Source organism: Protomyctophum parallelum, assembly GCF_964188405.1.
Source record: "Protomyctophum parallelum genome assembly, chromosome: 9".
NCBI lineage: Eukaryota > Metazoa > Chordata > Actinopteri > Myctophiformes > Myctophidae > Protomyctophum > Protomyctophum parallelum.
Window position 1 is genome coordinate 11,428,060 of NC_139706.1, and position 25,141 is coordinate 11,453,200.

Below are 25,141 nucleotides of genomic sequence, written 5' to 3' on the forward strand. Positions count from 1 at the left end.
AGAGCGCCGAGGTTGAATCTGTCAGAAGCTTCCATTACAATGTGTAGAGTTTGTTGTTAGTAGGAATTAAAACAAAGAAGAGATGCACGGGCCAACATCCAGTCATGCAGAAGTGGGCGGTTCCCCCAAAACATTTTCTTTTCATTCTTTTTTTACATAATCATAATTTGGATTGCAACCGCAAGTCGCATGCACTATGAAAATGTGCATTTCCCCTCAGTTCGTTAGTCGGTCACCTCCAGGCATGACCATATATTGTGGTCCGAAAATTAAGGCCCGGCACTACCTGGGCCCTCATCAAACCTTGTAGAGATCTCCATATATGGAGCTGACCTGTTCAGACATTCCATTATGTTGATCTGACCTCATCAAACCATGTACACTCAAGACACGCTCCATATATGGCGAGTACAGAATTCATTCCATATGTTGATCTGACCCCCCATGCCAGAGCACCAGCGCTCGCCCAGCAGTCTGTTGTCACCCATGGGCGGATGCGTGCACGGCTGCACGCGACCTAAAGGGCGAGGTCGCTTCTCGCCCTTAGGCGTCTTACTGGTTGTAGTAGGCATAATGTTAGGCATAACAATTTACAATTTAGGCATTTAGCAGACGCTCTTAATCCAGAGCGACTTACATTAAGCAAGAACAAAAAAGCATGGGAATACATCACATAAAAACATTTATCAAGAAACATGCGTAAGCTAAGAAAGTAACAGTGGAATATCTATATAATGAAGCTATACATATAAACTATACATCTATACTACTATGCTATACATATGTACTATGACGTGGTATGACTACATACAATGCAATTATAGTGCTGTCTACATAACATGCTATAAGTCTGTATCAAATGCTATCTAAGTCTACAGAAATGCTATCTAAGGGGGTGGGGTAAGTGCTATGGGCCATGATGGAGTCTGAAAAGGTGGGTTTTCAGACTACGGTGGAAGATTGGGAGTGATGCTGCAGTTCTGATTGCAATGGGAAGTGCATTCCACAGTTTTGGAGCCAGAAGGGAGAAGAGTTTGGGACGTGTGGAGCGTTGTCCCGGCATAACGTTCTCCTTTTGTAAAGAAAAAGTGTTGCCTTTACACCAGATAAAAATAAGAATAAAGAAAATAATGTATTCATGCTACGACATCTTTGGCTGCTTTTACCACCACTGGTAGGTATTCGTGATCTGCTTTGATAAAATTAACAAACAATAAAAATATGTATTGAAATTTGAAAGACCAGAAAAGCAAACGTCTCCAAGCAGATTCTCAATACATGTGTGAAACAAAAATGGCTCTTTTGATAATAAAGGATGCCTCTGCGCTATTCTTAGTAAAACTAATCTGAATTGGGACTGTACTTGGTGCACTCTTTTTTCCTCTCTAGACCAAATCTCTTCACTGAAAACAGCCAATCTACAAGCTTAGCCCATTTTGACCTGAGATCAGATTCTAAAAATGTCTTGTACATCCTGACAGTTTTCTGAAAAAGCTATGTCAGTCGTTCTTCGATTTTTCAATAGCTAAAGCATAGCATAATGCTAACACCAAAAGGGGTTCCCGCCGAAAATTAAGGATGTTAACTCAAATAAATATATAGAACTATTGCCCTCCGCTCCCACATGATCAGATCGCTCATCCGTATCGACCAATCTGGCACCAGGTGATCGGGCCCAAAAAACCTGAGCTGCTGCTGAGGCAATCAAACAATAATGGTAAAATGAGATGAAACAGAAAATGGGTATGCCACCATGTTCTGGAAACCATGTGTTTACAGTTGTGCACAGTTGAGTGTTATGGCTGCATGCCCAGGGTTCATGTGGTTAAAATGCCAGCACTGTATTATTTCTAAATTACAAGGGAATAATGGGGATAAAAAATAATAACACACTCAGGTTTCTTCTCTCTGCAGTGTTTTATTGATCAACGTTTCTGCTAAAGCTGTCTTTGTTATAAATAAAACACTGCGAACAAGAAACCTGAGCATGCAACTCTGTATTTATTTTGCAATCACGGGCCCATGTTTAAATAAAATCTATATAGAATGCATATTTCTGTTTGCCCTGAGGACTGATACAATATTTTCTTCAGTACAGTTCAGTACAGCTGTACCAAAAGCCCATGCAGCTGTGTCTACTTACCGTACTAATTTGCATTTTATGAACACGCTGTCATTGAACAAGTTATTTTATTTTTTCTATTTAATAAATTAATGCTAATTAAAAAGAACTATATCAAAAGAAGTTGGTTTCGCTTTTATCAGAATATATAAATTGTTAATTATAAGTCAATTTCTTTAGCCATGTCAATGGTACTAATTATGAGCACATACAATATTTATCTGCTAACTTTTCTCTTGCGTGTGAAGAGCAACACACACAGGCGCGCGCACACACGCACACACACACACACACACACACACAGACAGTCAGGCACACATGCATGCACGCACACACACACTCACCATTGACCTAATTGCCAGTGCCACAGTCATAAAGAACCATATACTGTAATCATAAAAATGTCGTTTTTCTCCAAGTTGCCCGAGGAGTGTTAGCATTGCACTGCAAAGTGTCTCTTTGTATCTCAAAGTTCTCATTAAACAAGCCCACATTGCTTCCTCTCCTCCGTTTCTGCAGTCTCATGAACAAATAAAATGGTCATGGAACAAACCGGAGGCCTATCCCCCAACAGCCGGTTATGTGATTTTGCTCGTATAAAATTATAATGATGATAATTTATCAAGCTAGACGAATCAGGAAACACAGCTGGTGGCTACAGCATGGTTATTTCACAAGCTCATCAAGTAACTTAAAGGACGACTTCACCACTTTTCATCCTATATCTTAATTTAATTGGTCCTCACTAATGGTCATGATAAAATAGCACAATTGTTTTCGACTTGGTCTATCTGTGTCTCGATCATAGAAGGGCTGTGGGCAGTTCAGAATCAGAAACCCGTCTTCCAGTGACATCATCGTTAGGCAGGGTCATATATCTGCCGATACCGATTCTGACCGATTCCGATATGATACAGAAGACCACAATGGAAACAAGCCCAGGCCCTAGGCGCTTGGCCCAAAGCCTGTTAATAAATAATTTAATCAATCAATAAATAGCCTATACTATTTTCCAGTCTGTTCACAACTGATTGACTACTGAATGAGATAATGAGTACACAAATGAAAATGTAGAAAAATGTAATTGTATTTTGAAGATTTAAGATTTTGGCTTTTGTTCTATACTAGAGGTCCTAGAAACTTTTAACCCCCAAATGCTCCAGTTGAACTGCTCTGTGGCCAACGCACCGCACTCACCAATTAACTAACGTCCACACGCATGCTTTGCTGCGCAGGTTTCTGTTCTCGTTAAAAGCGGGACGTATGTATAAACAATATATTTTGGAGAAAACAAGGAGACAAGCTCTTTTTTTTTCTTCTCTCATGATCAGAATCTATGATCAGAATCCTGGGTGATTCATCCGGCTCACGACATTCTTCTGTACAGAGAAAGGAATGTATTTAGGCCTATTTATGATCATCACCATGGGTGTAGTGCTCGCTTCACTGTCTTTTGAGCACGAGAAAGCACCCGCCAGCCGCACATGCAATGGTGTGCACGTTCTGATAATTAATCAATAATTCATGGAAACAACTCATGCATTTCCATACGGAAAAGGTCATATACAGTGCACACACAGTAAAAAGTGTTAATTTAATGTTTTATTAACACTTTTACTGTGTGCACTTTCATTTCATAGTAATAGGCTACATATAAGGTACTGTATTTATGCAAGAGAATGTTTGAGAGAGAATGTATGACGCAAGAAGAAAGCGAGAGCATTAAGCACTCAGTTGAATAATTCCACGTAATGGTGTAACGGTCTGCACGGTTCAGGAAGACATAAACTGTAGGAATGAATACCAGCACTCACGTTATATCCTTTAGGATTCTTGTTTATTTTTCGATTTCCCCCAGCAGGCGACAACAGACAAACGGAGGCCTTCTTCAACTGAAATCTCTGTTTGCGACTGTGCAGACATTTAGTGTGTGTTATTTACGACCGGTCATACTTGTGTTTCACAGGAATGTGTACATTTTAGGAATTTGTTTTTAAATGTATGTCAACCTGTTCCCGGCCATACCGAGACGTCTGGTTACCCTACTGTAGGTAACACTAGGTGCTCCATCATATAAATAGCAGCGGGACAGAGAGGGCTCTTCACCGAGATGGCTGGCTAAATGGAACATGTCCTTGTGCTTCTGTTGTTCTTCTCCAGTGGCCTGTGCACTGAGAATAACGCCAACCTAGGGACTGGGTAACTTGGGCCTGATGCAGTGAATGGACACCATGCAACACAACGTGGCGCAGCGAATGGCCGCCATGGAGAGGCGAGTGGACAAGATGGAAAATGCAGCGACCTTGGAGCGCCCAGGAGAGAGACACTGGTTCAATACCAGTTCTATCATGCCTGAGAGAGCCAGGCCCAAGCCGAGCAGCTGAAGACGTTGATGGAGAGCGTGGCAGAGGGGCAGCGAGCCAATGTGGCCTTCTCTGCCACCCTGGGAAGGCCGGTGGGTCTGTTTCAACAGGACAAGCCGGTCAAGTACCCGCGGAACCTCCTGTCCAACGCGCGTGGTGGTGGCTACCACGCTACCACGGCCATCTTCACCGGCGTGGTCAGGGGGTCATACTATAGGTCTACATCATGTCACAACAACAACTTGTCAGACAAGGTCAGAGAGAGAGACGGATGAGACTGGCAGGGCACTGCGTCAGGCACCCAGAACTAGAGGCTGGCAGGGCACTGCATCAGGCACCCAGAACTAGAGGCTGGCAGGGCACTGCATCAGGCACCCAGAACTAGAGGCTGGCAGGGCATTGCATCAGGCACCCAGAACTAGAGGCTGGAAGGGCACTGCGTCAGGCACCCATAACTAGAGGCTGGCAGGGCACTGCATCAGGCACCCAGAACTAGAGGCTGGCAGGGCACTGCATCAGGCACCCAGAACTAGAGGCTGGCAGGGCACTGCGTCAGGCACCCAGAACTAGAGGCTGGCAGGGCACTGCGTCAGGCACCCAGAACTAGAGGCTGGCAGGGCACTGAGGCCCCTTTTCCACTATGGGGTGGAACCAGAACTATCCAGAACCTGAACCTATTTTTTTTAGTTCTGGGTTTGTTTCCACAGCGCACAGCGCGGTACGGCACGGTTTCAGACCAGGTTCTCAGAACCTTTTTTCGGCCCTGCTTTTGAGGTAGTACTAACGCTGAGTTCTGGGAACCTATGGGCGGGGCCAGCAGCGCTGCTGCTCTCGATTGGTCGAGCTGAGGTGACAGCACTCTGAGCACTGAGGAGACCGGAGCGAGGAGAAGCGCACACAACACAACAGCGCACATTTTAAACTCCTAAGTGCGACACAGCGACAGCGGACACACATAAAAATAACCTGGAAAAGCACACAGAAACACTATGGCCACGAGAGAGGGAGAGACAGAGCTTGTGTGTGCGTGAGGGAGAGAGAGAGAGAGCCATAAAGCTGTCGCGACGAGTTGTTTGCTTGCAGTTGTTGTTCTACACTACAGCTAACAGCTAGGCTAACTGCAGATGTGTGTGTGTGTGTGTGCGTGTGCGTGTGTGTGTATGTGTTTGCGTGCGTGTATGTGTTTGCGTGCGTGTGCTCGCGCGCGAGAGCGATATAATCTATTCTAAATTGCCAGAACAGAATTTTCTTTCTTTTTCAGGGCAAGGCATTAGGCATATCATTACTAGAAATGTGCTGTACACAATACTACACATTAGAAGAATTAAATTCAACTAGCACAATGGTTAAATGATTTGTATTTGCACATTTCTTGATATTGACATTACAACTGGACTGGATGTTATGGCACAATTTGCTCAATCTGCTCAAGAGGCACTATAATTGCAACCCACACAATGTTAAATGCTATATTCAAAAGGTGGGTTATCATTTATCATCATATGAGCTATAGCCTATATGAGATATATTTTTCTCTTGCAGTTTAAGCAAAATATTGTAGACAGGTAAAGGTTGGAGAACAACTGGTCGAATGCATTTAAAACGGGTGTTTTACTGTTGTCCCACTCCCCACATGGAAAGGAAATCCATATCGGCAAATATAGCCTATATAATGTATGCTGCATATATCCATGTTCATATAAACTACAGTATGTGCATATACAGTATATCTATTATGTATAGGAAATATATGTGACAGCTGTGGCATGTGGCATATAAAAATATGTTCATATTATTGGTTTAAAAAAGTACAATAAAGCAAATAAATTTGAAAATAGACAATCTACAAGCTCACGTGTCTCATCGAGCTTGTAGTTTGTCTATTTTCAAATGGCCGAAATGTATTTAAGTAGAATACTATATATACAGCTACTTTCCACCACTGTTGAATAATAACGGTTATTATTCAACAGTGGTGCAATAACTAACTGCAAGCCAATGAAGAATGAACCAATCAGTAGCATTGTCAGTAGCCTATTTGTCTTAATTTCTAATTCATATTTATTTAGTTGACAATAATTTAACTGTAGGCCAGTGTTTTGAGACATACAAGGCTATTGTCTTGTATTGCTATTAAATGATGTGGCAAATTTCAGTGGTGGAGTAAAAACAACAAGGTCACATGGCTTTGGGGAGTTTGGGCAGCAGATCTACAAGCTCTCAACATGTCATGCTGCAATGTGCTGTGGGCTTGTAGATCACCAATTTGGATAAATAAACTGATTATTTTTCCCTGATTAAAAAAATAATGTTTTAAGCCTGTGCCTGCACCTCATACAGCACTATGTTCCATATTCTGCTACAGTACATGTTTGCACTTTAATTAAATGAAAGCTGCATTTGATAGGGGGGGGGGGGGTTGTTACTGAAAACGATGTTGGTGCTTCTTGCACTAACTTTTTATAAGCATTAAATGTTCTCCAATGCATTTAAAGGAATTATTGTGTTAGAATTTATGTTACTGTAAAAAATATATATATTGGTTATATCGGGCTTTTTGATTCTCCACTAATCGGTAATCGGAAATATCGGCCAAAAACCATATCGGTCGATCACTCTTTTTTTTTTTCCCGGTAAAGAAATTGCATAAAAAGCAAAAAAACGAATTCAGAAATATTAAAACGGAAAAAACGGAATTTGGGAAAAAATAAAACGGAATTGGGAAAATAATAAAACGGATTTCATATGGCTCTATAATAACCAGTCATTATTTAAACATGAATATCTCTGTATTCCGGGACCCCCCCGGCCGTGCCAAGGGGGAGGGGGCCCTGCCGGCCGAGCTACTCAGCAGTGGGGGAATAGGGGGGGGGGGGGGGGGGGGGGGGGGGCAGACTTAACAGGTTCTGGGTTCTGGTTATATGGAAACGGAAGCAGAACTTGGTTCTGGAACTACACATGGTTCTTGGTAGTTCTGGGTCCTGGAAAGTTCTGGTTCTGGTTCTGGTTCCACCCCATAGTGGAAAAGGGGCCAGTCAGGCACCCAGAACTAGAGGCTGGCAAGGCACTGCGTCAGGCACCCAGAACTAGAGGCTGGCAGGGCACTGCGTCAGGCACCAATAAGTGGTGGAAAGAAAACTGACACTGTGGGTGCCAACTCAAGTTGAACAACTGCATTGCATTTAAATAATTGAATAATTTACTCATTATAGAATGGGTTGATTATCATAATAGAATGGGTTGATTTAGACTAGTTAAGTTTGTCTTTTCTTCTCAGCATGAAGCTGAGATGGGCATAGAAAGAAAGAAAGAAAGAAAGAAAGAAAGACTTGCCCTACATAGAGACACATGGGGACTACAAATGTCACGCCCCCAAATGAGACAGCGGCCCCACTTCAGGTCCGTTAGAACGGTGTACTGCAGCTGTCAATGCAATCCCTATGAGACTGAGAGGCATCATAAAATACTTCACTGGTTCATTACTGAGGCTGTAGCAACATTTTTTTGTGCTCTAATAAAGTGTCCCATATGTTTGATTTGTCCTTTTCAATGTCACATATAGCCATCTCAATATAAAACCCACAATAATATACTCCATCAGTGTGTCAAAAGTGCTCGCATTGTAAATCTCAAGTTAAAGTGGTCGCACGGTATAATACGTCACAGTCTCATGAGGTCTTCAATACCCAGATATATTTGGGTACTCTTCCATTTGGCTGGGTTATTTTCCCAAATATTCAGCCAAGTTAATAAGTTGACAACAGTAAAACACACCATCGTATATCGGCGGTAGGTAGAGCATATACAGTACAGTAAGCCCATGACATACAGTCATACATGTTCAAAATATAGACATGAATGCGCTCGTAGCCTCGTAAAGGCAGTGACGTCCCCTAAAAGCAACAGGTTCTCTGTCTGCCGTCTCCCCTCTGCTCTGTTAACATTATGGGTAACTCATTCAAGTGGTAAATTAAATGTGAAATACATCCACTATTGAGAAAAAAACAATGTTGACAAAGACCCTTCATACATTTGGAAACACATTTTCATTCAAATCAATCAATCTTCTGTTCATTTCGTATTATTTTAAAAGTAGGCTAACTACAGTTGAATTTCAATGGACTTCTATGGGCTGGCCTGCAGTACACCGTTCTAACAGCCATGAAGTGGGGCTGCTGTGTCATTTGGCGGCGTGACACTTGTAGTTTTTAATTAATAGGACCCATGCACACAGCACTTCAAGCACATTGTTCATTTCACACTCACTTCCTATGACACACACACACACACGCATGCACGCACGCACGCACGCACGCACGCAAACACAAGTTAATGCTTAGCATATAGGTAGCTAACTCACCTGCAGAATAAAAATAAATCGACCAAGCAGTTTGTATGAAGATTAATTAACTTATCTTTGAAACTGTCACAAACTGTCACTTCCTAACAACCCAGACTATACTCCACTCAACTTCCATGAGGTGTTTATTTCACTCTTTTTAATACCAAACATAAGAAGCTTGTGTCTGTCAGTGTCCGTTTGCAGCAGGTGTGTGTGTGGAGAGGGGAGGGGGCATGGCTAGACTGGCTACCAGAGCATGCTTGAAGCCTGTTCAGGGAGTGTCTACCAATTCACTGGAGTGTCTACTTTTTAGGGCAGAGGTTTTCAACCCTTTTCATGTCAAGGTCCATTATTTATTCTGCATAATTTAAGCCACGGACCACCATTTGATGACATTTACTATAGCCTCTCAGACTCAAAATTCTTAGTCTTAAGCTGTGTTCAGACCTAGTGAATAGGCCTATATACTGTAGCCTACATTCGCCTCAGTTCGTCCCGTTTGTACCGCGCCAGGTCGCGCCGCGCCCGTTCGCCCAATTCTAGTCTTTGCATTGACTTTGTATGTAACCATCCAAGTCTGAACGCACCTTTAGAAATGTTGTTGTTGAATAAGATTTTGTCCACAATTCCATGCTGTATTGATGTGGTACAATCAATAGGAGAAATGACAGATACTAGTCTATAATAATAGACTTCTTTGAAATGACGTAATGCCGATGTCTAACCATAATTTAACTCTTGAGAGAGCGTACAATGACACCAAAGGCACCCGTAAAGGTCCAGATCTATATTCTATAAGGGCCCATTTGGTATAACTCTCCAGCCATCATTTAAGTTTAACCGGGGACAAACTAGAATGCCATCACACACACACACACACACACACACACACACACACACACACACACACACACACACACGTCTCTGTCTCTCCCTCTCTATCCCTCTCTCTCCTTCTCCCTCCTCTTCTCCCCCCCCCCCTCTCTCCGTCTCTCTCTCACAGCATGCGTGCAATTGTCCAATCAGGGTGAGTCGATGTTTTCCAAGGGTTGCCAATCAGCCCTTGGCAGGAGAAAGAAAGAAGTGTGTCACATAATGAAACCAAACTGCTAAATATGTATGAGTGTGCTCTCTCTTTACTCCATCAGGGATAAAGAGGCCGTGTAAACGTTCAGGCATACTGAAGCAGACTATAGCAGAGCACATTTCACACATCAACGGCGTAGCGCGGCATCGTGCTCTTCTTCTTCACTTTATCTGTTATTCTACGTTTGTGTAAAAGTCAGTGGTGGCCAAATACAGAATTATCTGTATTTGGCCACGGAATCCCCACCTCAAAATATATATAGGGATCATACATTAACTCAACATTGTATAACAACCACATGGTGTCATGGATTACAGTTCTCAGTCGCCACGACTGATTTCAGGTCATTTGAATTCAATAGAAGCCAGCAGGTCTTCTATAGAAGCATGTTGGCCAGCAAACATAGCCTTTTTACAATCTCTCAGCACGTCACATCTTTTTTTTGTTAATATATTGTATTTTCTGTTAATATTTAAAAAATGTCCTGGTCATTATTTTAAGTGGTCAAACTAGCAATGTGTTCACAAACATCGTCCATAAAACCATAATGGTCTCGGGTGTTTCATAAAAGGAAAGGTTAAAAGCCTCTTATCTCAAAATATTATTTCGCTGATATACTGTATATTTCTTTGTTTTGTTTTAGTAATACTGTGCCAAACAGGTGAATGCATCAAAGATAAGAGGCTTTTAACCTCTCCTTTTATGAAACACCCGACACGGACACCATTAGGGTTTTATGCTTGTGAACACATTGCTAGTTTGACCACTTCAAATGCTCTAATCTTAAAATAACCATGAAATATTAAAATATGAACTGAAAATAGCCTATCTACAAGCTGTGACGTACTGAGAGACTGTAGAAAGGCCAACATGCTTCTATAGAAGACCTGCTGGCTTCTATTGAATTCAAATGACTGAAATCAGAGAACTTTAATCCATGACACCATGTGGTTGTTATACAAAGAAATATGATCTGGTGACAGAAAGGTTAGCTGTTTCAATTTCTGGACTGGTTGGAAAGTCGCTTCCCTTCCTCAATTTGATAGTTAAGAAGGAATATACGTATTTATATTTACTGGACAGGTAACTAATGTGAAGATGTGTTGAGAGTGAGAGTGTTGAAGAAAAATAGCCTTCTGTGCATGACAGAACACCATGAAACACATTGAGAGCAGTTTTACGTTATTGTTTCAGCACTATTAGTCCTAGTTATTGGAAAAAAAATAACCTCGAATCTGGGCCAAAGTTTAATCGTATGCTAATGAAATGCTTGAGAGCTCTCATACAGAATGGAAACAATCCGAACAATCAAACGGAGAATATTGGCAAGCATCAGTGTAGCAAGAATTCTGTGTTATCTCAGAAGTGAAACACAAATAGTGTTTGTTTTCCTTTGTGGTGCAGATATGGATTTGAATGCAAACACGATTTCTCGGGTTTCCCAGATGGATTGCTTTGAATTCCAAATGATAATGCGCTGGTGTAGGTGCCAGACATGATATCAGATGGGGAGCTGTTTAGCAAAGAGACTACGATTATGACAGTACACAGACTGCCACTTTTCTCACGCATTTTCTTTCCTCTTGCAATTTAGGTGCTTTCTCGAAAGCAATTTTCACAGTATTGCTCACTCAGGATGCATTCATTTCTCTTACTATGGAAAGTAGGCTTTGTGGATTAGAACAATCTAATAAACAGTTTTCCACTTACATGTGGAAAAATAAACATAGCAAACAAAAATAAACATTTGAGAAGCTGCAAATGTTGCTATTTTTGCCCCACCACAGAGATTCATGACTTGCATCTGATACAATCTGGAAGAAAAAAACGAACTTTTCAGTTGATCGGCGAAGCTCAAAAACATGTTGACATTTTGACAACCACGATTAGAAGGAGGTAGAGCAAGACAAGGAACAGGGAGGGGATTAGGAGAACACTGCTTCATATACATAGGCTGTCCTCCATATCTGGTGACAAGCAGGGAGGCTCCAGGTGTCTTGTAGATAGAAGGATGTGTGAATAGGGAACACCTTGTTGTGACGTCTACAGTGTTTCGGTAACGCAATGCTTGTTGCCACCTACGAAATATAGTTCTGAAATGTTTGTCACTTCACTGTGCTGACGGAACATTGATCTCCTCTGCAACATGCTCCCTGGGGCCGTGGCCTAGCTGCCTGAGAACATTGGAAAATGTGTTTAATCCCAATAATCTGTCAATACGTGAAGGATTCTGTTCCTGGCAGGACTTCACTCAAGGATGGATCCAAATGTGGAACACCAAATACAGGAAACTTGTGATAGATTTTACTCTAAATACAGCCTATCAAACAATACACAACATAAGTACGCACGCACGCGCACGCACACACACACACACACACACACACACACACACACACACACACACACACACATGAATATATAACGATAAAGATCTGAAACAACTCAGTGAAATCAAGGATCGGGGGGGGGGGGTGCAGGTTGGTAGAGGTGGCAGACCATGACAGTTCCATAGTGAGATGTCCATTTGAAAAACATGTCACAACCCTTATTAGAATGACTGATTACAAACACTGTGTACCACGTATGTTGTGTGTGATACAATGGGTATAGTATTAGAAACTTTGAACAAGATCAACTGTGTCTTAAAGATGAATTTGTGAAACACTTTCAAGCTCATTACGAGAGCGAGCTTATTAAAGCTTTCCATTTGAGCTTCATGCGGGGTAGCAGGGTGCTATGGTAGATTCTAAAATAACAGTAGAAAGAGAAGAAAAAAACGAATAAGACTCAAAAGAGCTTAATCTCATTACAATTGCAATAAAACATACAGTACAAATCCTTGTTTGGGAATGGTTACAATATCACTGTTAATCTTGGGTAGTCAAATTAAGATCTGTCTCGTTTTTCTTTTTTTAAATATGCATTCGTTTGCATAACGAAAGCTTTCATTAAAGACGATGCATCATTACAGGAGAAAGACCCTTCCCAGGTTTTTTTGTTTTGTTTTAATTACAGAAATATGTGTAGCAGGATGTGGTGCATCACAAGTTACCAACATGCATGGGCCCTAATGCAAGGGTTTGAAATTCCACAAATTGACACACAGAACGTATCCCCTTGTAATTCTCCGAATGGATTAGATACATTGTGATTGAGTGAACATGTAGGATGCTCTCAAAGGGGTGCAATATGGAACGGCGGGTTTTTACGCCGTCGTGTATACAGTATGTACGCCTACCTAGTGCGGCGCCATTCCATCGGGGCCTGTGCGGATTACTACTATTATGATGGATTCTCTATGCTCTGAATGTGTGCTGCTCTCCCCCTGGCAGCTGAACACAGTCATGAAAAAGGATAACCTACGGCCCCTGGGCAGAGTTTATTTATTTTTCCATGGCAGAAAAGATTCTGTATTATTTGCTTAAGTAATTGGAAAAAAAAAAGGAAATCAATTATATATTTGGCTCTCGTTTCCGTCTCTCTTCGTGTGATAATCACATGCACTAAATAATTTCTGTTGCCATATATTTTTTTGAATTTTTTGAATACGTTTTTTCATTTTTTTTTCATGTTGTCTTTCAGCCTGCAGAACAGGACGTTCTTGGAGGCAATGAATGCAAAAAATGATAGGTCCTTAGGCCAAAGCCGCCATAATGGCCTTGATATCCGATATATCTCCAGGTGTCTATTTTTGAGATGGTGAATAAGAATGTCAACAGCTATGGAAGTTACTAAACCAAGCAAATACTTTGCTGCCCCTGACTCTACGTCCCCATCTTCAAACAAGTCCAGTGACTGTGATCATTCCATGGATGAGCATGTATAAACTTTTGACCCTGGGTTTGTAGTACACATATTTGTCATTTGTAAATACCAATACCAAACAAATCTGTTAAATTCAACCCTTTATTTCCATGGACTTTAAATCGTGTTATTTGATGGCCTTGCTAGCTACCCTGGCATTTGTATTTGGGTGGGTAGACATTCACACAGAGATAAAAAGATAAAGATCAAAACGTTATATTCCGCTGATCCTTGAAGCAACAACCGTCCCATTTTAACTTTTGTACCTCCACTGAGCACCTGGCTGATTTCCTTTTGTTTCCCCGCTTTGTATATTTATTTATTTACCTTTTGTCGCCTTCAGTCCAAGGTAAGACACACAGTAACAGTAGGAATCATGCATAACAATGAAGAAATAAGAGACATCTGACTTATAAGCGGTATACCTCTCACGAAGCCCACGCAAGACAATTAAGCCTTGCTGGCCTTTTGTTTCATTCATTGCCTTCATGGTCAGACTGTATAAAAGAACTGTGGAAATGTTAAGGTGTAGAGAGGAAGAGCTGTCCTGACAGAATGCAAACCGTCACAGGTATTCAAACTAATCCTTTGTTCTCTTGGTGGTTTTCCAAAGGTTCGTACTAGTAACGAGACTTACTGAAACCGTAGAAGCTTTATATCTGCAAAGTTGAAAAAAGGCTTTCTGTTGAAAATAAGTCAAAAAGATTATCGGGAACTTCACGGTACTCGAGAACAGAAGTCCTGACCTTCTAGCTCGGCAGATGGAAAGGGAATAAAGATACGTTGATGTATAGGCGCTCACTTCATGCTCTTCGAGCAGAGCGCGTGACGTCATCGCTCTTAATCCCACAGTATTTCTTTTGTATTAAATGTATTGTGGGAGTTAATTAATTAAGTTTCTGCCCTTGGCATTGCGCAAGGAAACATCCCATAGAGTGAAAGTATTTCGTGAACGAATACTTAACAAAACTATTGTCACAACTTTTGTGCAACACTCCTGTATGATGCAAAATAGAATCTTGGAGATACAAGGTTTCTGCCTGGGAGAGCGTGCATGAGTGCATGCGTAATGCATACACGTGTGGCCGCGCGCACCTACTGTACGTGTCTGTGTTTGTTGTTCATATGTGTGTGTGTGTGTGTGTGTGTGTGTGTGTGTGTGTGTGTGTACTATTCAGTCCTACAGCAGGTGTGTGTGTGGGCCGTGCTCCTCTGGCCCTGTCTGCTTGGCGCTGGCGTCCCGGCAGACTGCAAAGGCGAGCAGGGCAGCTTGGCCCGGTGCCCGTCCTCCATCTCCCAGGAGAAACTCCTGGACCGAGTCATCCAGCACGCCGAGATCATCTACCGCGTGTCGGAGGAATCCTGCTCTCTGTTTGTGAGTGTCATCCAAACATCACCCCCACCCCAGAGAGACTTGACTCCCCTAACCCCTTGCAGTTGACTCTACTGCATTATGGCATGATCCACGAAAGGTGCACGTTATACAATCATACAAGTAGGTGGGCCTTCAGGGGAGAAACAAGATAACCATTTTTCTCGCCTATTTAGCTGCGTATTAGTATGAAACGGCTTTCAAAACCGTGCCTGGCAAGATGAGGATTCACCTCAAATGCAATCTAAATTTGTAAAGGTCCACAAGCTACGGGTGGTAGTGGTGTGTGTGCGTGTGTGCGTGCGTGTGCGTGCGTGCGTGCGTGTGTGTGTGTGTGTGTGTGTGTGGGGGGGGGGGGGGGGGTGGGGGGGAGGGTTGGGGGCAGGAGGGATATTTTTATCTAATGCCACAGGCCCAGGGCATGAGGGATGGTCTGTTTTTATAAAATGTGAAATCAGCAGTTGAGAAAGCGATGCCGTAAAAAGAGTCGACCCCCGAGGCAACGGTTCTACTGACAGCAGTGCACTTTTTTTTTTTTTTATACTTGGTTCTGGTGAAACTGTCTAATATGTATTATCACTTTTTTATTATATGGGGCTAATAATATGAGTTGCCTCTATGAATCAGTTTGACTAATAATCCGATGAGCATGCATATTTCGTGGTGTTCAGCTAAATGTTTTAGAATACGCCGATGCCAAAAAGGGAACAAGCGAGCAGGAATCAAGAGCACAGAATGGCAGTATTCCATATCCTTGCTAATGAGTCACATATGCTGCCTATACATCTCCATGTTTGATCTTTTCATGATTTCTTCTCTCTCTATAAATGAGTGCACTGTCTCGTACTTTCTCACATGACAGTGTTGCGCAAAAGTAACGGAAATAGCCTACTTCTTCTCATCTACAAGCACACAGCGCATCGTCGTGAGCCTGTAGAATCTATTCTACAGGCTATTTTAGACAAACAAAGAGAAAAAAAGTTGAATTTTTGAAAATGTTTGCGTATAATGAATGACATGCCCAAAATAGCGACACCAGGTAGCTCATATGTGACCTCAGTACCTGTATACGCTCATTCTGTAGCTCCGAGATGAGGTCCCTGCACCGAGTTACCATTAAATCCACTGCGATTCTGAACTGGCGCATGGTTTCCACTAGGAACGTCCGATAATGAGCTAAACTAATTTTACTTTAGTTCCGGACAAGAAAATACAAGTTACGGGTTGAAGCGAGCGTTTAAATCGCTTCTTTAGTCAGCCACTTCCATGTTTTTGTGTGCACATTGGTCCCCTGGTCGAATGTCGACTGAACTGAAGTCAGTTGGAAAATCTAATTCCACACTCGACATTTTTTTTTTTTTTTTTTTGGGGGGGGGTTATGATTTGAAACAATATAATAATTAAAAACAAAATGTAGGAAACTAAAGGAACCCATAATGATTCACACAACTGTTATAGAAGGTTTCCGCCCGTCAGTGATGATATTATGATCCTCATCAAACTACAGATTGTGCTGCCGTCGTGCTAAAAGAACCATGCATGTTAGCTCTTTGTCAGACAGCACACAGGGAACCCACAGCGTGTCAGATACAGAACCTTCTGTCATTTGCACTCGAATCCTGACATGATCAGAGTTCTCACCGACAGGCTGTAAAGTAATCTTATCTCTCCTGGGAAGAAAGAAATTATTTATTCAAGAAACAGATGACAATGGAATTTGCGTCACGAGCGCGATATGCTGCATCCATGCATGGAAGACCCTGCATGGTTTAGCATCTGCCTGTGTCGAGTCTCTCCCGTCTCACTCGGCGTGTGGAGATCCAACGTGGCCCTTGAAAGGATCGAGGCTTGTTACTGAGGAGAGAGACACTGTGGGAGTCCTAACAGATGATGAACCAAAAGTACCACAAACTGCCAAGCGTGCATCATGGTAGCTTACTGACAGACAGACAGACAGCTCTCAAGTGGCCAAGGTTTTCACAGTACAAGTTTTTCCTGACATGTACTTTGGCTTATTTGGCATGCATGTGTTTGCGTGTGTGTGTGTGTGTGTGTGTGTGTGTGTGTGTGTAGGAGGAGTTCTTTGTCCCATTCCCCATGCGTGCCCAGAGGAACCAGGCTGCTTATGTGTGTGTCATTAAAGCCCTCCCCGTCCCCATCTCCAAGAATGAAATCCAGCAGATCTCTGTAAGAAAATGTGTGTGTGCAGTGCGCTCATGCACGCACGCACGCACTCACGCACGCACGCACAGTAAAACAGTCACTCACACACACAGTCACACACAATGTGCACACACAAGCACTTACGTATACACATTGCATAATGCACATTCACATATGCGGATATGATATAGCCTATATAAATGCCCAGACAGTGACAGGGACAAAACTGTGTGTGTGTGTGTGTGTGTGTGTGTGTGTGTGTGTGTGTGTCTGTGTGTGTGTGTGCATGTGCGTGCGCGTGCGCGTGCGCACACACAATTAAGTGTACATTCATTTTGTTTGTATGCATTTTTCTGCCCACAAGTCACCATGCAGCAGCGCAGGTGCTAAGTGCCCGAGCTTTGTTGTTGCAATAATGGTCACTAAGTGTATAAGTGAGGCCTCCTGCCTCCAAGTCCCATCCCTGCAGCTGTAGAATGGCGGATGGTTTATGCCAATTACACTAAAAAGGTCTCTTGAATCTCATGAATACATATGTGAACTGTGCAATTTATTATATTTTTAAGCGTTGGCCTCGCTCTGTGCTGGGTCAGGTTTGGCCCCTGTCCAGTGGGGATATACCCTGTTACAGGCTAAAAGGTTAGCCTGATCAGCAAACTGGAAACTACACACAGCACTTAGCTAAAGGCCAAAGGAAGATGATTTGGCTGATGTGAACTATAATTTAGATAATGAGAAGTTATATAATTATAACCCTTCAACTCACAAATGCCAAATGTAATGGCAGAGGCAATTACTTGAAGAGTAAAAACTCCCGTTTTAGCAATCTTGAAACTGCTCATCGTCTGTCTGTAACATCGGCAATCAAATATACTACATGTTCGTTCCTTATAACTTTGGCTCGGCAGTATATTTTATCACCTTGAAGTTATTGCATATACTGTATTTTTTTGTGATCCTGCAATTTTTCATGATGGTGATTGGTACTTGCTCTCTATTCTGCACTACTTAGGAGCATGTAAGCACATCTGCAGACTTTGCTCACCGAACGTGGCAGTTGAAACACCGTCTGTAAATATAATGTAATGAACGTATACGTTTCAGTCGCCTAATAGCTCCCCGTATCCGTGTCAGTTCTGCTCACGTTACTAATGATGAGAAGATGCCCGCTCCATAACCCTGGATGATGTAAATGTTTTTCCCCACTCTCCATTCCTCCTACAGAAAGGCTTGCTTTATTGTACAGTAGGCATACATTAAAAATTGCTCGGGGGATAGTTATTTACATATGTAGCTCCCAACGCGTCGCGTTGTGAGCGTGTAGATCAGCCATCAGAAGTGTAAAATCAGCCATTATGACGGCATCAAGGCCCGCCAAAATACATTTTTGTCAACTAAATCAACTGTAGATTTAGTCGACTAAAATCGTATGATATTTAGTTGACTAAAACATTCCAGGTGAAAGAGATGAAAACTATTCAAAAGACTATGACGACTAGAACTAAAATCAAAATGTGCTGTTAAAAACAACACTGGTGCTCTGTGCAGGACAAATGGCTGCTCCACTCGGTGCTGATGCTGGTCCAGGCGTGGATCGAGCCGCTGGCGTACCTGCAGACCACGCTGGACCGATACGACGACGCCCCAGACTTGCTGCTCAACAAGACCAGGTGGATGTCGGAGAAGCTCGTCAGTCTGGAGCGAGGCGTGGCGATCCTGATCCGCAAGGTAAAAGGTTCTGGAGGAACCAGGGCGTGGCGGTCCTGATCCGCAAGGTAAAAGGTTCTGGAGGAACCAGGGCGTGGCGGTCCTGATCCGCAAGGTAAAAGGCTCCAAGGTCTCAAGTCAGTCCTCAATTTCTTCCTTTTTTTTAAATTAGGCACCCGTAGCTTCGCTCTGCCTTCATATTAGCTTACCGTTCGATTAGCTGTTAGCGCGACAGAAAGAATGCCTCGTCTCTCCTAATCCAGGGCGCTCTCCGTGGTTTTGATCTGATGGATGTACAGTACTACGCGCTTCATTTCTGACTTCAACATGCCTCTCGTTCAAAATATGAATGCTTTGGAGCTTCTAGCTCCGGCACCCCAGAGCTTCTATTTTGAAGGTAACCCGGCACCGATTGTGTTCACACCTGACGCTCTTATCATCGTACATCATCATGACTTAAAACTGCCTATATTGATTTGCTCAGACACTATATGATGTAAAATTCTCCATTCGTTGTCAATGGGAATTTAATGTTTGTGTAAGACGAAAATCTACACAGGATGCACAATCAATTTTATTACTAGCTTGACTAACTGTTGCAACCCTATATAGTGAATATCTATTTTGGATGGCTGTAAAGCTTTGAGAAACTAAGCTCAGAGGCACCATCATTAATTAGCCAAACGTGCTCTACTACCATCCATGTGCGTGTATGTATAGATGCTGGATGAGGAAACCTTGACCATGAGCTCCAACCAGCACAGCATGCTGGCCCAGCATGACCTGCAGCCAGACATGCTGGAGTCGGTCCTCAGGGACTACGCCTCGCTCAGCTGCTTCAAGAAGGACGCGCACAAGCTGGAAACCTTCCTCAAGCTTCTAAAATGTCGGCAGACCGACAAGTACAACTGTGCTTTGTACTAGTAGAGAAGTCTTTAACGGAAACAGGGAGATGGAATAATGAGCAGTGCAGTTCTTTTTTTTGCCGTTTTATTTAGTTTAATACTTTATTTCCACGCAGCACTTAGTTTTAGACTAATTTACTTGTTCGGTGACCCCAGACTGTTAGTGGAAATATAACCATCATGCCTTAGGCTCATTCGACCTTGCTTGCAGTACAGAACACTCTTTATCGATTGCTTTTTCAAACACCTTCACAACACTAAGTACTACAGTAAGTAGGTGTGATAGACCCCTGTTTCTACAGTATATACTGCATTCTACGGTTTCCTTAACTTGCTATTTTTATTTTTGAACCTGGCAATGGTAATCCGAGGCATACTCCCAAAGGATTATTTGCGCTATGTTGCTCTGTCAAAGAAAGAGATCTGCATATTCTCTCGCATTGATTTCCATTTTCTTTTGTTCTTAACTGGAGTTTGTATTGCTTGCCAGTTCTCGCAGGGTTTTTTTTTATTATTCGTTTGGCCTCTGGAGGATTCAGCAAGAAGCCCCTTTTATCATAGAAGCTGGTTCCACCTCTGTATTAGTGAAATAGAACACTTTATGTTGCCGACCGGAGTCAAACCGAGAGCACATTCCACTGGAAGTTATTCTGATAAAAACATGTGTGCGTGTGTGCGTGCATGACCATGCATGCACGGCAAACGCATGTGATTGCTGTAGAGAGAGAGAAAGAACTGGATAATGGCTGTGGTAACCTTTTAGTATTTCAGATATGATTACACCCATGCTGGAGATATATGGCTCATGCAGAGATATGAAAGAAATCTTAAATTTGGAAGAATAATGAATTAAGCGGTGCTTTTTTCCCCACCACAATTGACAGACATTTCCAACAGAACAAAAAAGCGTCATGAAACAGTATCAACCACTTTCAACGTAATAAACAAGTTTTAAACCCTGACTTGTTTTTCTACTCTAATAGGCTTTGGCTTTTTAATGAGACATTGTTATTCTCTCTCTCTCTCTCTCTCTCTAAAAGCAAGACATTTAAAATTAACCTTTGATTGACTGATAAACAAAAAATTTACTATCAGTCCCAGCAGATTAGAGAGTGTAAATGAACAAATGTTCTTCTATTTCGAATTACGATGCCAGAATAGCAACACTGTTCATGTGGTTGAGTGGTTCATAATTATTCTGTTTATTTTTTGTGCCCAGAATGCTGAACGGATTACAGTATATTTGCCTCTTCAAATCAAATCCTAAGAATCTATGACTGCTTGATCTACCATTATTGGTTTCAGAATTGAATATGCTGTATTAATTAAGCTGCTTGAATAAAGTTAAGACATTGAAGAGAATAGGAAATGTTTGACTGGAATTTGTTGGATTGGTGCTACATTTATAATGATTGCGTGCGTGCGTGCGTGCGTGCATAGCTACTGCATTTTATTCTCTAGAACACTCAAAAGTGCAGTTAGCAACCTGCCCATCCCCATGTGTAACAAAAATCCCATCCCCATAGGTTCAGGAACATGGCCTCATTTTAACCATTCTAACCCCAAAACACAAGAGGGCAGTAGTGTTCTAGCTGTGCTCAAGGTCAACTTAATGGCTCCAACCTACATTGTTGCTGTGTTTAAAGTCATCATGGTATCCTGCTACCCTTCGCAGAGCCACATTAATGTAAGATGCACCAAAGTGCCGTTGTTCAGTGAAACCTTTTAAATTCAACTCAAACTATAGGCCTACATATTACTACCATAGAGTATATATGAATAGAGAAGACACCCGAGTTCTCCTCCCATCCACTTGCATTAAGTTGCTCAAAAGCGCATGAGGCGATTTCACTCCTCCTTCCTGGTAGGAACAGAGTGCATTCTGGGACGGATTGCAATGGCGAGTGGCCCCAAACAGATGAACGCGCTGCCGTTGAACACTCACGAGCGTCGTCCGTCGTGAACCTGTACAATGATAGTCAACGGACGCGTTCATGTGTTTGGGGCCAGGCTGCAATACCTTCATTCGGCAACTATGTCCATTTCGCCTCAGGGTTTCCTCTGGGTGCCTTCTCTATTCATATATACTCTAAGATTACTACCCATCACATGATGAGGGCACGAGCATTCTAAGTGTCCTCTCAATGAAAGTCAACTGTTTTTATACTGTTGATAATTATTGTTGAGCAGAGACTTGCACTCACCACTCACACTAAGGACAGATGAGGACACATCTTTGCACTTCAACCAGCAGGTCTCTTACTAAAAACAATGCTGTGTGATAGGAGGGTGGAAACCTGCAGCAGAATACAGAATATTAGTTGTCTTAAGTTCCTCTCTCGAAGAGAGTCATATGGGGTGCCGCCACCTGGTGGCGCAAAAGCACAGAAACTCTGCATGTACTCACGAACAATTCCATTGGATCGTGAACGTGAAGCTCACGGTGACCTCCCTAACCCCACCCACTCGGTATAAAACCGGGGGTTGGTCCCATGAGCGTCATTCCTCTACCTTTCTGCCGCAGATGCCAGATCGCTCTGACAAAGAATTCACCACCGGCTGTTGAAACTGTTTTCCCTAGAACGGACGAGTTTTTCTCATACTTGTACCTGGAAATTCGCAGCCCCTGCGAGGTGTTTTTCACTCACGAACGTTGCAGAAAAGTTCTCTCCAGCAGTAAGTCCTTTACACGGACAATAAAACACAAGTGTGCAGTCACGCGGCTTGTCGTTTAGTCCTTCTCTTCTACTAGCTTTGCGCCTTAGCACTCAGCTAGCTTACTGCTTCGCTTGGTCTACAGTTAGCTGCCACGTTCAGGGTTGCTGCTAGCTTAGCCTCCCTAGTGCTACTAGCTTTCAGCTTCCCTCATTAGCGAGTCCGCTGCTTAAAGCGTAGCCGTGAGGCACGTTTTTCCCCTTCGTCTACGCTAGCTACGTCCCGCCGTTAGCCCTCAGCCTACCGGCGAGGTGCTGACCAGCTACTAGCTAGACCCACGGCCCATAGCTACACGCTTCGTCTACGCTACCTGCGTAGCTATACGCTAGCTACGTCCAGCCGTTAGCCCTAGGCCTACCGGCGAGGCGCTAACCAGCTATTAGCTAGACCCACGGCCCGCAGCCACACGCTACGTCCCGCTTTTTAGCCTTCAGCCTTCCGGCGTCGCGCTAACTAGCCACATCCTCGCTAACCTCCAAGCTATCTTCAGCCGTTAGGCGTTGATTTAGCGTCGCCATCGTATCTTACGTAACTTACGTAAGTTACGTAGTTTACGGCCCGCTCTTAGCCTTCAGCCTTCCGGCGTCGCGCTAACTAGCCACAGCCTCGTTAACTTTCAAGCTATCTTCAGCCGTTAGGCGTTGATTTAGCGTCTCCAGCGTGCCTTACAACGCTGACTTGACGTCCAGCCGAACGGCGCCGTCAACTAGCATTCTCCGAGCGTAAGTTACGTAAGTTACGTAGTTTACCGCCCGCAGCTACATGCTACCTCCCGCTCTTAGCCTTCAGCCTTCCGGCGTCGCGCTAACTAGCTACAGCCTCGCTACCCTCCGAGCTATCTTCAGCCGTTAGGCGTTGATTTGGCTTCACCATCGTATCTCACAACGCTAGCTTGACGTCCAGCCGAACGGCGCCGTTAGCTAGCATTCTCCGAGCGTACGTTGGTTACGTAAGTAGGTTACGAGAGTTACGTAAGTTACGTTCCATAACCCTGGTTTTTTGAGTTAATTTTTTAATTTTTATTAAATCAACTCCATCGCACACCATGGCCACCGGCGGTGACGACAGTGACTTCGACCCCCCCCCCCCCCCCCATGGAACCAAAGAGTTGCTTCAGACATGGCTGTCTCTACCTCCTCTCCCAGACAGACACACATGCACTGTGCATGTTTTGTCTTTGTCTTCCACACATCAGAGATGCCTTGAGAACACACCACAGTTTCACAACGTGGTTTTCTCTGTTTGGACAGCTGATCTTCAGTGGAGCACCACGAGTCCTACTCTTTCTACTCCACCACCACTTTACTTTTACCCTGTTTTGTGAGTTACAGACAGTTTTCCTCACAACATTTTTGTTATATTATATATTATTATTATATAATGATATTATATTATAACTTAAAAGAGAAGTGCTTCTACAAGCTCTTGGACTGCTGGTTCCTCCTTCAAGCTGCACCAACACCCAAGACGACCTGCAGGGGTGACAACAGCCCTCCCGGGTTCCCCGAGGAGGAACGCCACCTGGGGTCTAGAGCATGGGTCTAAAGCATGCTCGCCAGGCTTTCGAGACCCCTGGTCTCTCCCCCTGCTGCTTCTGTTGCAGACAGGGAGACAGACTGACGCATCTCACGCGTCAAGAGTCACCAAGACAGGTCCCTGGTCGACACCTCCGAGCCCTGCTGTCCCGACCAGCCCCAAACCTCGAGGTCTAGGCCCAACGCCTCGTCCTCTCTCTCCAGACCCCTCAACCTTGACGCGTCTCAGAGACACCATGGCGAGTCCTTCCTCGGCTCCTCCCCTGCCAGGAAGGCGACTCGGACCGCCAACAACAAGCTCCACACGCTCTTCACCACACTGGTGAACAGGCCTGTGGAGCCAGACCCAAGACATCAGCCAGGCCTCGCCGGCTGGCTCTGGGTGCTGCTCTCCCTCCAGCGGGATCTCGTCGGCCCACCAACGAGGCTCCCCCGATCCGGGTGGTTGCGACGACGGGATGTCGGATGCAGTCCTAGGCCTCCACCGACAACTACCGCTACTACTACTTCACGCAGCGGCCAGACGCACAAGTCTCACTCGACGAGGTTCCCCAGCGACCCTCGACTACCGACTGCTTCCCTCAACATTACAGGTATGTACATTGTGAAGCTAGGTTTGTTTAGCTGTTTAGCTAACCTTTTCGAGGTCGGGAGTAGCAACCTCGTTGGATGGCCGATGCCACCCTAGCATGCTTAGCATTCTAGATAGGCTGCTTTCAAGGTGGACGATGGACAACGAGCTCCTCCAAGAGCTCCCTCCGTGGACGTGAGGGACAAATGTCCCCCACGCCCCACTGACCAACGCCGCCGCCCTCCAGCAGCCGCGGCCGGCACTAGGGAGGGCCACGCCAGCCTGGCCGCCAAGAAGATGTATGCCCTTGCTGCTGCACAGGGCAAACATCTCAACGCCGCTTCACTGCTCCAAGGATCTCTCACAGCCATCTTCGCGGGTATGGGGGCTGTCCCCTCCCGCGATGAGGTGACGGAGATGAAACGACGGCAAGGCTCAGCAGAAGTAGTGAC

General features: G+C 43.8%; 1 protein-coding gene across 1 annotated transcript; it reads left to right on the forward strand.

Annotated features, from left to right (window-relative positions):
- Positions 1-4,514: 4,514 nt before the first annotated feature.
- Positions 4,515-19,887, forward strand: smtla (somatolactin alpha; the record flags this gene model as incomplete). The annotated part of the gene is made up of 5 exons (XM_083772547.1): positions 4,515-4,739; positions 14,911-15,096; positions 17,167-17,280; positions 18,805-18,984; positions 19,684-19,887. 5 exons carry the CDS (start codon positions 4,515-4,517, stop codon positions 19,885-19,887), a joined length of 909 nt encoding a protein of 302 aa, XP_083628673.1.
- Between the last annotated feature and the right edge of the window lie 5,254 nt (positions 19,888-25,141).